The sequence below is a fragment of the Triticum aestivum genome, chromosome 3D (genome assembly GCF_018294505.1).
Source record: "Triticum aestivum cultivar Chinese Spring chromosome 3D, IWGSC CS RefSeq v2.1, whole genome shotgun sequence".
Classification (NCBI taxonomy): Eukaryota; Viridiplantae; Streptophyta; class Magnoliopsida; order Poales; family Poaceae; genus Triticum; species Triticum aestivum.
Window position 1 is genome coordinate 100,984,703 of NC_057802.1, and position 18,040 is coordinate 101,002,742.

The 18,040-nt window shown below is 45.2% G+C and overlaps 1 protein-coding gene across 4 annotated transcripts; it reads left to right on the forward strand.

The window, feature by feature from the left end:
• The first annotated feature begins 7,828 nt into the window (after positions 1-7,828).
• On the forward strand, positions 7,829-16,836 carry LOC123077695 (uncharacterized). Of its 4 annotated transcripts, none has more exons than XM_044499995.1 (4): positions 7,829-7,987; positions 8,084-8,534; positions 14,290-15,158; positions 15,279-16,836. In XM_044499995.1, exons 1-4 carry the CDS (start codon positions 7,962-7,964, stop codon positions 16,543-16,545), a joined length of 2,613 nt encoding a protein of 870 aa, XP_044355930.1. In that variant the 5' UTR covers positions 7,829-7,961; the 3' UTR covers positions 16,546-16,836. The 4 variants fall into 4 exon arrangements, with proteins under 4 accessions (XP_044355930.1, XP_044355929.1, XP_044355927.1 ...); XM_044499994.1 differs by having other exon boundaries at positions 14,290-14,803; positions 14,903-16,836; XM_044499992.1 differs by having other exon boundaries at positions 14,290-16,836.
• Positions 16,837-18,040: the final 1,204 nt, after the last annotated feature.

Sequence of the window (18,040 nt, forward strand, 5' to 3'; positions counted from 1 at the left end):
TGAAAAGGTTGAAAGTTGGCATGGTATCATCATTTCATCCACATAGCATGTGCAAGAAAGTTGAGAGGGTTACGGCAAAAACTAGATGCACTTCTTGTACAAAACGGACAATGGTATCATAATCGTCTATTACAAAGTTCGCATTCTATCATCATAATAGTTGCGGGAGAAAGTCTTCACTTTTTCTTCGCTTGTGTCATTTGCTTATTGCGCCGTACCATGGATAATCTTCATCGTTTATCAGGATGCTTGGGTCAGCCTTGACTTTGAAGGGAGGAATTTCATGAAACTTTTCATAATCTTCAGACATGTCTGTCTTGCCCTCCACTCCCACAATGTCCCTTTTTCCTGAAAGAACTATGTGCCGCTTTGGCTCATCGTATGATGTATTCGCTTCCTTATCTTTTCTTTTCCTCGGTCTGGTAGACATGTCCTTCACATAGATAACCTGTGCCACATCATTGGCTAGGACGAACGGTTCGTCAGTGTACCCAAGATTGTTCAGATCCACTGTTGTCATTCCATACTGTGGGTCTACCTGTACCCCGCCTCCTGACAGATTGACCCATTTCCACTTAAACAAAGGGACCTTAAAATCATGTCCGTAGTCAAGTTCCCATATGTCCATTATGTAACCATAATATGTGTCCTTTCCCCTCTCGGTTGCTGCATCAAAGCGGGCACCGCTGTTTTGGTTGGTGCTCTTTTGATCTTGGGCGATCGTGTAAAATGTATTCCCATTTATCTCGTATCCTTTGTAAGTCAATACAGTCGAAGATGGTCCCCTGGACAACGAGTACAACTCATCACAAACAGTGGTGTCACCTCTGAGACGTGTTTCCAACCAACTGCTGAAAGTCCTGATGTGTTCACATGTAATCCAGTCGTCACACTGCTCCGGGTGTTTGGAGCGCAGACTGTTCTTGTGTTCATCGACATACGGGGTCACCAAGGTAGAGTTCTGTAGAACTGTGTAGTGTGCTTCAGACCAAGAATATCCGTCCCTGCATATTATTGAGTTCCCCCCTCCAAGCATGCCTTTTCCAGTCAGTCTCCCCTCATACCGCGATTTAGGGAGACCTATCTTCTCAAGGCCAGGAATGAAGTCAACACAAAACCCAATGACATCCTTTGTTTGATGGCCCATGGAGATGCTTCCTTCTGGCCTAGCGCGGTTACGGACATATTTCTTTAGGACTCCCATGAACCTCTCAAAGGGGAACATATTGTGTAGAAATACGGGCCCCAGAATGACAATCTCGTCGACTAGATGAATTAGGACGTGCGTCATGATATTGAAGAAGGATGGTGGGAACACCAGCTCGAAACTGACAAGACATTGCGCCACATCACTCCTTAGCCTTGGTATGATTTCTGGATCGATCACCTTCTGAGAGATTGCATTGAGGAATGCACATAGCTTCACAATGGCTAATCGGACGTTTTTCGGTAGAAGCCCCCTCAATGCAACCGGAAGCAGTTGCGTCATAATCACGTGGCAGTCATGAGACTTTAGGTTCTGGAACTTTTTATCTGGCATATTTATTATTCCCTTTATATTCGACGAGAAGCCAGTCGGGACCTTCATACTGAGCAGGCATTCAAAGAAGATTTCTTTCTCTTCTTTCGTAAGAGCATAGCTGGCAGGACCTTCATACTGCTTCGGAGGCATGCCGTCTTTTTCGTGCAAACGTTGCAGGTCCTCCCGTGCCTCAGGTGTATCTTTTGTCTTCCCATACACGCCCAAGAAGCCTAGCAGGTTCACGCAAAGGTTCTTCGTCACGTGCATCATGTCGATTGAAGAGCGGACCTCTAGCTCTTTCCAGTAGGGTAGGTCCCAAAATATAGATTTCTTCTTCCACATGGGTGTGTGTCCCTCAACGTCATTCGGAACAGCTAGTCCGCCGGGACCCTTTCCAAAGATTACATGTAAATCATTGACCATAGCAAGTACGTGATCACCGGTACGCATGGCGGGCTTCTTCCGGTGATCTGCCTCGCCTTTGAAATGCTTGCCTTTCTTTCGACATTGATGGTTGGTCGGAAGAAATCGACGATGGCCCAGGTACACATTCTTCCTGCTTTTGTCCAGGTATATACTTTCAGTGTCATCTAAACAGTGCGTGCATGTGTGGTATCCCTTGTTTGTCTGTCCTGAAAGGTTACTGAGAGCGGGCCAATCGTTGATGGTTACAAACAGCAACGCGTGCAGGTTAAATTCCTCCTGTTTGTGCTCATCCCACGTACGTACACCGTTTCCAGTCCACAGCTGTAAAAGTTCTTCAACTAATGGCCTTAGGTACACATCAATGTCGTTGCCGGGTTGCTTAGGGCCTTGGATGAGAATTGGCATCATAATGAACTTCCGCTTCATGCACATCCAAGGAGGAAGGTTATACATACATAGAGTCACGGGCCAGGTGCTGTGATTGCTGCTCTGCTCCCCGAAAGGATTAATGCCATCCGCGCTTAAACCAAACCATACGTTCCTTGGGTCAGCTGCAAACTCAGCCCAGTACTTTCTCTCGATTTTTCTCCACTGCGACCCGTCAGCGGGTGCTCTCAACTTCCCGTCTTTCCTACGGTCCTCACTGTGCCATCGCATCAACTTGGCATGCTCTTCATTTCTGAACAGACGTTTCAACCGTGGTATTATAGGAGCATACCACATCACCTTCGCAGGAACCCTCTTCCTGGGGGGCTCGCCGTCAACATCACCAGGGTCATCTCGTCTCATCTTATACCGCAATGCACCGCATACCGGGCATGCGTTCAGATCCTTGTACGCACCGCGGTAGAGGATGCAGTCATAGGGCATGCATGTATCTTCTGCACCTCCAATCCTAGAGGGCATACGACCTTCTTTGCTGCGTATGTACTGTCGGGCAATTCGTTATCCTTTGGAAGCTTCTTCTTCAATATTTTCAATAGCTTCTCAAATCCTTTGTCAGGCACAGCAGTCTCTGCCTTCCACTGCAGCAATTCCAGTATGGTACCGAGCTTTGTGTTGCCATCTTCGCAATTGGGGTACAACCCTTTTTTGTGATCCTCTAACATGCGATCGAACTTCAGCTTCTCCTTTTGACTTTCGCATTGCGTCCTTGCATCGACAATGACCCGGCGGAGATCATCATCATCGGGCACTGGTTCCTCTTCATCTTCAGCAGCTTCCCCCTTGCAGCATCATTGGGCACATCGTCTGGTTCCTCTTGATCTTCAGCAGCTTCCCCCGTTGCAGCATCACCGTGTTCAGGGGGCACATAGTTGTCATCGTCCTCTTCTTCTTCTCCGTCTTCCATCATAACCCCCATTTCTTCGTGCCTCGTCCAAACATTATAGTGTGGCATGAAACCCTTGTAAAGCAGGTGGGCATGAAGGATTTTCCGGTCAGAGTAAGACTTCGTATTCCCACATGTAGGGCATGGACAACACATAAAACCATTCTGCTTGTTTGCCTCAGCCACTTCGAGAAAATCATGCACGCCCTTAATGTACTCGGAGGTGTGTCTGTCACCGTACATCCATTGCCGGTTCATCTGCGTGCATTATATATAATTAAGTGTGTCAAAAACCATTACCGAACATCATGAATAGATAATTAAGTGACCAAATTAATAGAAGTTCATCATCACATTAGAACCAAAGTACATACATAGTTCTCATCTAACAACATATATATAGCTCTCCAGAGCATCTAATTAATTAAACCATACATTGAAACTATGTAAAACATTTCAATGCGAAAACAAATGCGATCATAATCGCAACCAAGGTAACAATTGATCCAACGGCATAATGATACCAAGCCTCGGTATGAATGGCATATTTTCTAATCTTTCTAATCTTCAAGCGCATTGCATCCATCTTGATCTTGTGATCATCGACGACATCCGCAACATGCAACTCCAATATCATCTTCTCCTCCTCAATTTTTTTATTTTTTCCTTCAAGTAATTGTTTCTTCTTCAACTAAATTTAACCTCTCGACAATAGGGTCGGTTAGAATTTCCGGTTCAACCACCTCCTAGATAAATAAAATCTATGTCACGCCGATCGGTATATTTGTCATAAACAATAAATGAATCAAATAGTTATAAAAAGATAATATATACCACATCCGAATCATAGACATGACGAGGGCCGACGGGGGCGGATACCAAAACCATCGCACTATGTAATAAGAAGGAATAAAATAGTAAGAAAATTAGACAAGTATCTATCTAAAGTAAGAATTTTTTTCTTTCAAAAAGAAGATAAGAACAAGAGGCTCACCATGGTGTTGCCGGCGACGAGATTGGCGCGGGCGGTCGACGGCGGTGAAGACGGGAATGGGACGTGACGGGCCGCTAAACCTAGACAAATCTCGAGGAAAATGGAGCTTTGAGGTCGAGCTTCGAGAGGACAAAGCTTAACTAGTGTGGCTCGGGCATTTCATCGAACACCTCATGTGCATAGGAGGTGAGCTAGAGCACCACAAAGCCCTCCCCTCGTCGGCCAGAGAAAAACAGAGCACTGGAGTGCTCTGCTCGCGGGCGAGGGGTATATATAGGCACCTCATTGGTCCCGGTTCGTGGCATGAACCGGTACTAAATCCGGGCCTTCTGTCCCGGTTCATGCCAAGAACTGGGACAAATGGTTGTGGGCCAGGAGCGAGGACCATTAGTCCCGGTTCGTGGCTCGAACCGGGACAAATGGTTCCATACGAACCGGGACCAATGCCCACGAGGCCCCGGCCGGCCCCCTGGGCTCACGAACCAGGACGAATGCCCCCATGGGTCCCGATTCGTGACTGAACCGGGGATAATGTGAAAACTGCCCTGTGACCTATGCCCTGTTTTCTACTAGTGTCATTTGATTAACGGGATCACATCATTAGGAGAATGATGTGATTGACTTGACACATTCCGTTAGCTTAGCACTTCATCGTTTAGTATGTTGCTATTGCTTTCTTCATAACTTATACATGTTCCTATGACTATGAGATTATGCAACTCCCGTTTACCAGAGGAACACTTTGTGTGCTACCAAACGTCACAACGTAACTGAGTGATTATAAAGGTGCTCTACAGGTGTCTCCGAAGGTACTTGTTGGGTTGGCGTATTTCGAGATTAGGATTTGTCACTCCGATTGTCGGAGAGGTATCTCTGGGCCCACTCGGTAATGCACATCACTTAAGCCTTGCAAGCATTGCAACTAATGAGTTAGTTGCGGGATGATGTATTACGGAACGAGTAAAGAGACTTGCCGGTAACGAGATTGAACTAGGTATTGAGATACCGACGATCGAATCTCGGGCAAGTAACATACCGATGACAAAGGGAACAACGTATGTTGTTATGCGGTTTGACCGATAAAGATCTTCGTAGAATATGTGGGAACCAATATGAACATCCAGGTTCCGCTATTGGTTATTGACCGGAGACGTGTCTCGGTCATGTCTACATAGTTCTCGAACCCGTAGGGTCCGCACGCTTAAAGTTCGATGACGGTTATATTATGAGTTTATGTGTTTTGATGTACCGAAGGTAGTTCAGAGTCCCGGATGTGATCACGGATATAACGAGGAGTCTCGAAATGGTCGAGACGTAAAGATCGATATATTGGACGACTATATTTGGACACCGGAATGGTTTCGAGTGAGATCGGGATAATACCGGAGCACCGGGAGGTTATCGTAACCCCCCGGGAGGTATATGGGCCTTAATGGGCTTTATTGGAAAGGAGGGGAAAGGAGCAAGAGAGGGGGCGCCCCCACCCAAGCCCAATCCGAATTGGGAGGGGGGCCGGCCCCCTTTCCTTCCTCCCTCCTTCCTCTTCCTTCCCTCTCCCTCTCCAAATAAGAAAAGGAGGAGTCCTACCCCCGGTGGGAGTAGGACTCCCCCCTTGGGCGCGCCTCCTCCCCTTGGCCGGCCCCCTCCTCCACTCCTTTATATACGGAGGAGGGGGGCACCCCATAGACACAACAATTGATCCCTTGGATCTCTTAGCCGTGTGCGGTGCCCCTCTCCACCATAATCCACCTCGGTCATATCGTAGCGGTGCTTAGGCGAAGCCCTGCGTCGGTAGAACATCATCATCTTCACCACGCCGTCGTGCTGACGGAACTCTCCCTCAAAACTCAGCTGGATCGTAGTTCGAGGGACGTCATCGAATTGAACGTGTGCTGAACTCGGAGGTGCCGTGCGTTCGGTACTTGATCGGTCGGATCGTGAAGACGTACGACTACATCAACCGCGTTGTGCTAACGCTTCCGCTTTCGGTCTACGAGGGTACGTGGACACACTCTCCCCTCTCGTTGCTATGCATCACCATGATCTTGCGTGTGCGTAGATTTTTTTTTGAAATTACTACGTTCCCCAACAGAAATTGGGCGCTCTGTTTCGCCACCCGGAATGGACGTCCATTGTTCTGGGTCTGGTTAGTGCCAACACATCTCCCCAACTATCATATTTATGTGTTTGTATCATCAATAACGCCGAACATTAGTCTATTGTGCCGGCATGCGTGGTGCATGCCAGCGCATATGAAAACTGTACCATAGTCATAAACATTACCAACACACCTAGCCAACCATCATATTTACTCTTTTTCTTAACTTAGGATTACTTTTTAAGCCTCTTTTCTTGATCAAACAAATCAGAAAACTATACCAATGTACTATTATGTGTTTTACACGAGCCCAAAATAAACCGTAGTCATAAAAACTACCGACCCACCTAGCAAACCATCATATTTACGTGTTTTCATTTAGGATCACTTTTTAAGCCTCATTTCCCAAACAAACAAATCACAAAACATTACCCATGCATAACCTATAAAACTGCTTAGATTGTATGCTTTTGAACCAAAACCGAAACTTACCTGATTCTTCGTGTGTCTCAACAACCCCCGGGGTGGGGCGATCGGGAGCTCTATTCGCCTGGAATGATGTCCATTGATTCAGGCCTGGTTAGTGCCAACGCATCTCCCCAACTATCATATTTATGTGTTTACATCGGCAATAACGCTGAATTTTAGTCACTTGTGCCGGTGTGCGTGGTGGATGCCAGCACATACGAAAATTGTACCGTAGTCGCAAACACTACCGACACACCTAGCCAACCGTCATATTTACTCTCTTGTTTAACTTATGATTACTTTTTAAGCATTTTTTTCTCAATGAAACAAATCATAGAACTATACCCAATTTACTATTATATGTTTTTACATGAGCCCAAAATACTAAACCGTAGCCATAAACACCACGGACCCACCTCGTTATATTGACGCGTTTTAATTTAGAATCGCCTTTTTAAGCCTCATTTCCCAAAGAACACATCACAATTTTTTTTACTCATGCATAGCCCTATAAAACAGTTTAGATTGTATACTTTTGAAACAAAACCAAAACTTACCTGCGATTCTTCATGTTTCTCAACAGCCCGGGACAGAAAACTTGACTGGGATCCTTGGAGTGGGGGAGGAGTCTGAGCTGTGCGCCCCCACCGCCCAGCGGTCGTTATCACATGATGATGCCCGGCCCTCCGGCGAACCGAAGACCGTGATAGTTCAACGTTACCTGCCACACACAGAAAAGAAATAAAGCAAAACAAATTTGCCGCGTCCTTCACCGGTCGCTGTCAGCGGCAGTAAATAGAGATAATGCACCCTGGTGCAGGACACCGATGCCAGCCAGGACATTAACTACTGAAAAAATCAATGAATTGTACCCAAAATAAGCGGTGGGAAGAGCGGGAAAAAAGTAAAATATTCGCCTCGGTGTCATCAAAGCCCACCTCTAATTATTAATTCCTTACCGTAATCGCTATCCTTTAAATACTACCTGCTTTTCCTGCGCACACCCCTTTCCTCCTCCCTTCCTTCCAGTCTACTCCTTCTCCCTCCTCCACCTCTCCCAAATCACCGAAGCCGTCGCGAAATCGGCAGATTTGCGCCGCGGGAGCGCGCCGACGACGGGCCGATGGCCGCCGCCGCGTTCTCCATCAGGTTCGTGTGGAGGCGCCGCACCGTCTCGTCGGTATTATGCTGGTCGTGTTTGCGTTTACTTTTTCCTGATCTCCGTCTGTGATCTGTCGACCGAAGGGAGTACGCGGCGAGCATGAGGGGCGGGACGGCGAAGGAGGGGCGGCGTTTCTTGGGAATCGAGGATCTCCCGCCTCTCGGAGCGCCGAGGTGCCGGTGGTGGGCGGACGAGCTCGCCTCCACCGTGGCTGCTGCAGCTGCGGCGGTGGCGTCCTCGAGGAGGGCGCAAGGGAAGGCGAAGCCGCCGAAGAAGCGGTCCATCTCCGACCTCTTCGCCGCGGCGCCCCCTTTGGCCGTGCCCCCCGCCGGTGATACCGGATGCAAAGAGCAAATGGATTTGGACGGCGACGAGGCGCTGTGCGCGATCGCGAGGCGGGCGAAGGAGGAGAAGAAACGAAAGAGAAAGCTGCAAGAAGAGGAGGAGGGGCAGAAGGAGGAGACGGCGGCAGTTGATGCCGCGCCGGAGAGCAGCGGAGGCCGAGAGCCCGAGGGGAATTTCGCTGCAAGAAAGGTACGTGGTCCAGCCCAACCCAGCCCAACCCAAGTCTTCCCTGTCTTTTTTTTTCGTTTGCAGTGGCAAGTCTTCCATGTCTGCCACTGCAATGCTATCACGTCTGCTATTATTCCCACGTATGTTTACTTTTATCTCCTAAGAATTGATGGGATTATTAGTTCATCTCTTGATTCACTTGCTGGACACTATGAGGATGGTTAGATGCTTGCTCCACATAATTAGATTTTGTCGTCTCATTGCCATGTTACTAGTACTATATATTAGCAGCTAATGCGATTGCTATTTGTGGATACATATTGTGGGGGCAGTTAGTTGTGACTGGTTCTATATGGGACCGATGCATCACCTCGCAGGTTATTTTATGTTAGATGTGCCGATCCCAGTTCCTAATCTATTCTAAACCAGGCCTAGCTAGTTCGTCTAGAAGATTGTGTGGTTACTCGATAATTGCTGCCATGTGCACGGTGATTTTCTGTCAGGGCTTTTGCTAACTGCTAACATTAGAACGATCAGTGTGTTTTCTTTCTTGGTACACATTTGCTACTTACTATCTGTATACGGAAATATTGTTATTTCATGCTTAATTTGTGGGCTTTGATAGATCAGTCCAAGTCGGGGAATGGGACATTCGATTTGTGCAAATCTTGGGCGAACTTGGTGACGTTGATAGCTGCTCATGCAGTGAATTAGGATCAATATAATCAATAAGAATCCGGTAGATTATATGATGACCGCCAATAATCAAACCACTAGTGGTCGTACGTGCACTCTAGACCGGCTAGCTAGTACTGCAGAATGTACCATATCTTATAGTATATGCATGGTGCGTCGTGTTGCCTTTTGACACACCATGCACGATGAGTTGTGAGAGGTGCCTAGTTGGTGTCCCTCCTGCAGATTTCAGTCGGGTCCGGGTCCGCACCCATAAACGAGACTTTATCATAGGACGATCGAGGACATGGAGCAGGCATTTACCTCGTTGATATTTGAAAAGGGGGCTTCATCATTACTTATCTGATACTTTTATCCGCTTATATCGACCCGCCTTATTGTTTACTAATTCGTCATGTACGTATGCCCATGATAGCTATTCTCAATACATCCGTTAAGCATGCATACAAGCAGTGTTTCGAAGAGGGTGGTGGTTCCTAATATGCATGTTGCAGACTCGCAGTCAGACTATCACCATATGTTTGACATGATCTATAATCTGTTGTTTGTACTGTTTTAGGGACTATTCCAGTAATTAACTTATAAATTGGACTAATACGATATAAATTTAATAGGATACTCTTTTGGAAGAATCTACTATCAACCTAACCCTAATTGTTGAAAAGTAGATACTTGCTCACCTGACTGATCGCGTTTTGACCGCCTCTGCGGCCGTTGGATCCGAGTTTGATCTGGCGACACGCAGCTCAACTCTCTCCCACGCGCTGACTCAACATGTTTTCGACATGGGCTATGTTGCAAAGACTTGAAGCCCAACACGGGTTTGTTGCGGTCTGATCGTCTGTCTTGTTCTCCACTCCTTCGTCTTCTTGTTCCACCTCGGTTCACCATCGTCCGGCTTAAATACGTCGCCTTTCCGTCCGTCTCATCACCTTTCGTCTGTCTCCGGCCACCTCGTCCATGCCTACGAGATCATGGCGAGGCCCTCCTTCGTTCCCCCCTCTTCCCCAGTTGATCTCGGCTCTGGAGATGTCGCTCTACTCGAACTCCGAGCTTCCGGCTGCAGCCGCCATGTCCATGGAGGCCAAGATCGGTCGACCTTCCATGGCTCATGCGGCCTCCCATGTAGCCCCGCGATCCATGTCCGCACACCCAGATCCCCCACCCCATGCACCCAAACACTGGTGCCGCTCTAGCCGGCGGCTCACCGATTGCATCGAAGGGGATTTTGTTTCTGCAATACAAGCTGTGTTTGATTTTGTTGCTGCAATGGAGGCCGTGTTTCAGAATGAAAAAAAAACAGTTTGGGGTGATTACAACAAGCCTCTTGGTGCATATGGCCGAGCGGAACACTACATTTGTTGCAAAGGCGGCAATAACATTTTTTTCTTGTTAGAGGGATCTTTTTTCATTATGTTTTTGAAACATAGGTCTTGTTTCAAAGAAACAATGGTTTGGCGGGTGAGCAACAAGGTTCATGTTGCAAAGCATCGAGCGCAACATGAGTCTTGTGGGCACACGCTGACGGGGAGAAAATCGGAGAGCTTCCCAGCTCACCATCCAATGGCTACTGAGGCGACATATCTTTTCTAAACATCACCTGCCAGATGCGTTACATGCCTTTAAAAGTAAATGACAGTATTATTTTTGCTTTATTGAGAGGGGCTGGCCCCTTTATATCGTAGACAAGATTTGACTAACAAGCCGGTAAATCTATTCAAACTCTAATACGTCCACTAAACTGACAGGCTTGTGGAAGTGAGGCACGCCTGAACCAGAACTTGATATGAGGTGATTGTTTGGTATGGGCGGAAGGAGATGATGGGTAGGGTGATGGGTAGGGCGGAAGGAGGTGAGGTCAAAAATTGCATATGAAATAGGTTGGCAGGTGGAGGCTTCAAGGCAGTAGAGGCGGTCGGCGAAAATCTGCGTCGACGGCTGCTCATGGGTAGCAAAATTGGGGCAGGATTTGGGCTGTAGGGTGTGCCAAGTCGCCTAGATTGATGTTAGCAGTGGTCGACACATTGTGTCGTTGCAAGTGGAGTGTGAGGAATCTACCCGGTGGGTGGAGGTCTGTCGGCAGCGGCAGTGGCGATTCCCTCAATGGATATTGGGACACCAAAGGTGCTATTAACAAGGGGAAGCACCAGGGGTGCATCGTCGTTGGGGAGGAGGGCTTGGGATGCGGAGGTAGCGTCATGGGTGGCTGCTGTAGTCGGCTGTAGTCGTGGGATCTGGCGGTGGAGGCAGGGCCGGCTTCTGTTGCTCAAGTGTTGCACCAGCCCGGCGAGGAGCGTCTAGTCCTCTGCTCGGTAGCGTGTGAAGGCCACCAATTTGCTTCGTGATGATCTTTATGTGCTCCAGAGCCTCGATCTCAACCAAATTGGAAGAATCTAGTACTGACATAAACCTAATTACTGAAAAGTAGATAAAAGTAACGACAATATTCTTCTCTGCTTTATTGGAAGGGCTCGCCCCCTTTATATAGTAGACAAGACTTGACCAACAAGCCGGTAAATCTATTCAAACTCTAATATGATCTCTAAACTGACTGGACTCTTTCGTAAAAAATATGCTTAATCAATTAGGACTAATTAAGGGATAAGACTCCACGTATGATAGGCTGGTCCACATAACATCTTTAGGGTACTGAGGTGGTGAATCTACCCACCTAATAGTTACCTATGTTTGAAGCGTGTGTATGACCATAGATATTTTCTCTTCACATCTGGCAAATAGCATTTTGAATTTCCTACGTACCTTGTATAAAGGGCAGCCCCATGCATGTAGCTCCCGCTTGCGTAGGGTCCGGGGAAGGGTCCGACCACTTTGGGTCTTTTGTACGCAATCTTTCCCTGCATTTTTTCAAGTGGTTGTTTCCAGGACCCGAATCTGTGACCTCATGGTCACAGGGCAACAACTTTACCGCTGTGCCAAGGCTCCCCTTCCTTCGTACCTTGTATATTACACGAAATTTTTATTATCGAGATCATGGTCATAATATTGTTACTTTTCGTTTCATTCTTAGCTGAACGATTTTGATAGTTTGTTATACATATTTTTCATTAATTGTGTGCATCTTTATTACTATAAGTTAAATGAAAATTGTGTATTTCGTCGAAATCTGTTGTGCCCTTTTAAAATACACTGTAGGGCTGCTGAATTGGTCATGGATATTCATTTATTACATTAACACACAAGATTAATTAGTTGCTCTGTCAATTAGATGTCATTAAGTATATAAGATAATTGCCAAAACAATGGTTTTTGATTGGTGCACTGAGGACGAGTACACACCATTGTGACAACTATGTGATCCTTTTTGTTGAAAAAATCAACTACACAGCTTAATGAGTGCACAACTATATTTTTGTTGAAAAATCATGAGAACTTTTAGTCTCAATCGCAGCATCGATAGATAAAAAAAAGTTCAAGAAATAGGTTCATTACACGAATACTCATTCCGTATGCATCTGGAGGACTTGGAAATATATATTGCATTGTTTTGTTGTTTAACTTGAATTTTCATTCTTAAGCTAGTGCTATAGAATGTTCTGTAAGGACTGGCCTAACCATATGAAAACGGTTCTACAAATTTGGGTACAATCTGGAGAAGAGAAAATGAAATAAATTCGATGGAAATATGAAGTCATGGTAATATAACTCTTAACCAACTTCAAATTTGGATTGTAGAATAATTGTATATGTATTTCACTCAAAATATGGATATGAATGTGCCATAACCAATATCCAGTTCCTGTCTGATCCAAATATTATTTTTATTACTTTTATATCCTGTGGTATAAGTGGTTAATGCACATATGTTCCTGACTATAGTGCACTTTTTACCTAGTCATGTGATTTAAGCTGTATAAACTACAATGGCTGTAAATAGTTGTGCGTAATAGCGGATGATTCTACCTAGAGTTTTGCATTCCACCTGGTTATTACTTTTACCTCGCCATTTGCGTTCTGTTGTCACGTACTTGATGGCCAGGAGGGTGAGGATTGGATCTGAGGTAGTAGTCATGTGGGTCATAAAAGCGGTATGCATTGGTGCCGGAAGTCCTCTCGCATCCGATGAACACCATCTCCGTGCTGCGACCAGCATGCTTTGAGAGGTGCGGCTCCACCGGCTTCACAGGCTCATTTACCCAAACGTCTGTAGATGTGACATATTTTGGCTTAACCCCGTAGATGGCTTTTTCGGGGCGAACCGTTCCACATCCAAAGTTCCAAATTCTCATTCCAAATTAATGCTAACTAGTGATAAGTAGAGATAATAGGTATGTCGATCTGCCTGGACTCCTGAAGCGGTTGGTGTTGTAGCTATCCGCCTATGCCGGTACCCACATGATATTTGGCATCTTGGGTCCACTTGAGACACCATATTTAACACTAGGTAGCATCAATTGGTGCATGTTGTCCTGGATCAAGTCTGAACGCCCACATATTTTGCGTGCCGCTTCATGTTGTGGATTGTGTCCATTGTATCTACATTTGAGCAATTTGTTCCTAGATTTTGTCCAGGAAAGCTCATACACATCAATGCCACATCATTTCCAGTGTGGCACCTGCGAGATGTGCCTAAGATGTCAGTATGTGGTTCAGCTCGTGTAGCTTGATACTTCTCCAAAAGAACATAACCATGTTTGCATCGAGCATATATTCCTATAGAAAGTGTTAGAGCCACTCTGCATCCATCAGCACCTATATATATATGTCTACGTAGGACTGTAACGCTGGTATGATCTTAAAACTATTTTTCTCTTAAACATTGGTGATGATATACGGGACTGGCATTAACAAGTGGGTGCGAAGTGTAAACGCATGGTTTATCACCTATATGCATACCTGCAACACCAATGCCATTTGTGTATAACACACTTGTGCAGAAATTTCCATGATCCAAATAAACATAACAAATTATATATATGCAGCAACTTTCCCGTCTAGGGTATTCCACTGTCCTGATGATTTGTTTGAAATTGGTAATTATCTGGTAGATCTGATTTTTGCTGTTCAGTTTTTCGTTTATTTTTTGTACTCACAGCTATATGTATCTTATGGTTTCAAATAGTGCTCTTCAATTCTGCAGGAAGCACTTGAAAATCCAAACCTGTTTGATGGACTGGATACTCACTCATTACAGAAACCTGAGGCTTCACAACATCACAGAGAAGAGAGAGAAAAGATATCTGAGAGAAGGAAGCAGGGGAAGATCAATAATATAACCAAGAAGAAGGCTAACACACAAAAGCACATCGGCAACAGTAAAGCTGACAAAGTGGGGAAACCACGAGATCTAGAAAATTTTATCCCTAGGCATGGCATTCTAAAGTGCACAAAGCACACATCAGTGAAAATGGTCAAGGAGAAACGTGGCAATTCAGAAGGCAAGGAAGTAATAGAACTCTGCCGCAAATCAGTGAAACGTGTCAAATTCTCAGAAGCAGATGCTATACTTGAGCTACCAGAACGACAAAGTCTCTGCAAGATGTTTTCAGATGTTATGGCTTCTTCATCGTCGTCCTCGTCATCATCATCATCATTCACGTCTACCGAAGGAGACAAATGCGTAACTGCAGAAAGTGGTAGTTCTCATATGCCCATGGAAGCTTCCACTAAGGCGAAAGCAAATAAGAATTCAGATCATGAGGATTCTCCTGACAAAAGCATAACTGCAGAAAGTGGTAGTTCTCATATGCCCATGGAAGCTTCCACTAAGGCGAAAGCAAATAAGAATTCAGATCATGAGGATTCTCCTGACAAAAGCATAACTGCAGAAAGTGGTACTTCTCATATTGCCATGGAAGCTTTCACTAAGACGAAAGAAGTAAATAAGAATTCAGATCATGAGGATTCTCCTGAGGCTGGTAACAGAGAGATGGCCGCTCCTCTCATTGATCTGAATATGGCGTTACCGGAACCTACTGAACTGGACCAAAGGTATGATTCATATTCAGAGGTGCTAAATCTGGAGCATACACATGAGGAAACTTTAAGTTCTAATGTCCAATTGCATGATGGGAGAGAAAACCTGAAGATTTTTTCTGTTGATTCACATAGGCTGGAAAGCGAACAATCTACTGCTGACTTGGAAAGAATAACGAATTCAAGTTTGGCAGGCACATTATTGCATGGTGAGGCGATAAAAGTTTCTGATGTAGATGCTGCTGGTTCTCCATTGAGCTTAACTGAACTTGCAGAGACTCGTCGTGGTTGCAGTAATGTTTCAGTAAAAGATACTATGACTATGAGTACGTCTCCTTGTGCATTGCCAGATCACACATTTCCGGATTCATTTCGGCAGCACCAGAGTTGGTTTTCCACAAGCGGCAAATTTTCTTCCTGGCCATCTCATGAATCTAATGTGTCACACAGTAAGGAGTTCAATTTTCGTTCTGAGTTGAACATTCCGCGTGAGAATGGACCTTCCACAGGACCGACAGTTCGTTTGATGGGTAAAGATCTTTCAGTTTGCACGACCAGAGCTGAATCGTTTTCCGAGACTGCGCAGAAGCATACAGGTACTTTTACCAATGACTATCTCAAGGCAAATGTGTTCTTGCCACAACAAGGACGGCCTTTTCTCTCTTTACAAGCTCAGAATTTCCCCAAGGATACAGCAAATTCCACCAGTATAATTCATGCTTCAACATATCATGCAAGCGCAAGTCAGGCACGGACTACACATGATTATGGCCACCCTGTCCCGGCAGCTAATGTACTTTCTGGAGATCAGTTGACATATGAGAACAGGTTTTTTGATTTTTCAAACTCGCAGACCAATCGGCCTTTTCTATTGGGGTGCCCACCTCCTCTCAATCGTGGCAGTACAGCATCCCAACAGAATTCCCCGTCGCGCCGTTATTACTCTGATCCTATCCCTAGGACAGAACCACCCACAGCATCACCTTTGCCTACAACCAGACAGCATGGTACATCATCTTTAGGTTTCCATGCCAATTTGCCTCAGCAACATGTTGTGCATCCAGCAAGCTCGTCAGTTTGTCGTCTTAATTCTGTGGATTTTACATTCAACCATCCAGACCGGGTAGTTCATACACCTTCCAACAGCATAAGAGATGCAACCCTTTCGGCAAGAAATACAGATAACACAGTGGGGAGCGCTGTTCTTGGCAATTTTAATGCTTCACCTAGTGGTCGGTATGTGCAGAAGAGATCAGGGCCAGTGAAGCTCACTCCTGGGGCGAAGCATGTACTGGTGCCAAACGATAGCACAGGTGACGGCGATTCTGCGCCTGTGTACTCCTGTGTTTCGTTCGGAAGTAGGAGCACAAATGCTGCAGGTCCTCAGAACAAAGGAGCATGATACCCTTTGTGGAATTTTTGCTTGGTTGCAGTTGCATGAATCTATAAAACATCGGCACTGTTTTTATTCAATTTCATTCATTTAGTTGGAACCTTTTGAAAAATGTTTGTTACATTTTTTTGTTTTTAACAGTTGGGATACTTCAAATGCTGCTTCGTTAGTAGTTATTTCGTCAGCTGAACCTGAATCAATGGCTGGTATAGCCTAAGACATGTACTCTGTTATATTTCTGTATTGTTACTCTTGGTCTGGAAGCTAAATAAATGTTATTGGCAGAAAATGTTACCTACATTTTATATTTGCAAGGTTCATTCTGGGTAGAACATGCCCCGAGCTCATGATATTTTTTTGTCGTGAAACCCTGTCCAATGTAAGTTGCCCTCTGTTTCAAAAATAAATGTCGTGGTTTTAGTTTAAATTTGTACTAAAACCACGACACATATTTTGGAATGGAGGGAGTATATGATAGTTTTTTCTTTCTGAGAAGACAATTTTGTTTCTGGTAGTGTTTGTCTTATGCTGTCAAGTGAGCGTTACCGCCTCATTTTACAGTTTGTAGAACACATGCGACACCCTCTCGAAACAGACTTTGTAGATAGGTTTCTTCATATACGTGGTTTCGTGCTGGTACGTTTTAGATTCTTGGCGTCCTTCGTCCATTTCCCCCCTGCTTGGGTTTGTTATGGTAGGGTTGCCGAGATGAATAATGCAAAGAGTTATTCATGCTATCCAGGGGTGGGCATGAGGTTGAACATCCACGAGGAGGTCCGCGTGGATGTGGATGTGGCAAATACATGGACAACCAACAGGAACTCAACAGGTTCGTCTAATACATGCAAAGGTTTTTTTGTCGATTCGACGCGTCTGCCACAACTAACAACATGGCAACGTGCACACCTATCTGTCTACAGGGTGGTGACCTGATTCACCAAAAAAAAAAACCTGCTTCATCAAGAGAAACTCACAAAAAAATACATAGAGGTTATTGCAGAGATGAAGAATGCTACGAAACCATCAACATGTATCACTTTCTGAGGCAGCGTTACACGTGAAGACGGCACCACAAGGAGCAAAGCTATCTGAGGATCATCCATCCAGGGCCGGCAAATACATCTTCGAGGTCGAGTACATGAAGAAAGGAACTCTACAAGTCCAAATTGTTCTCAGGGAAGGAGGCACTAGTGTGGGCAAATCCAAGGAAATTTAAACACTTATTATTCGGTTAATATTCCAAAACTGTTATACAACTATCAAATTATCAAGTCCAATAAATAATATTCTTCCATCTTCATTTCTTTGATTAAAAATCGAAATATTCATGTTTCATATAACCAAATTTCATCCAAACATATTGGCATATTGCAACCAATTCCGGCTGCAACGCGCGGGGAATTATCTAGTATTTATTGGTATGAGTTACATGCAAAGTGTATCTTAAGGGGAGTCTTTTCCCATGCATGTGCATGGTGACATCGTGAATTGACATAGTTGCATG

Coding starts and splice junctions, on each gene's coding strand:
- LOC123077695 (XM_044499992.1), top strand. CDS start 7,962: ATGGCCGCCGCCGCGTTCTCCATCAG. Junction 7,988..8,083: donor GCCGCCGCGTTCTCCATCAG/GTTCGTGTGGAG, acceptor TGTCGACCGAAG/GGAGTACGCGGCGAGCATGA. Junction 8,535..14,289: donor GGAATTTCGCTGCAAGAAAG/GTACGTGGTCCA, acceptor GGTTTCAAATAG/TGCTCTTCAATTCTGCAGGA.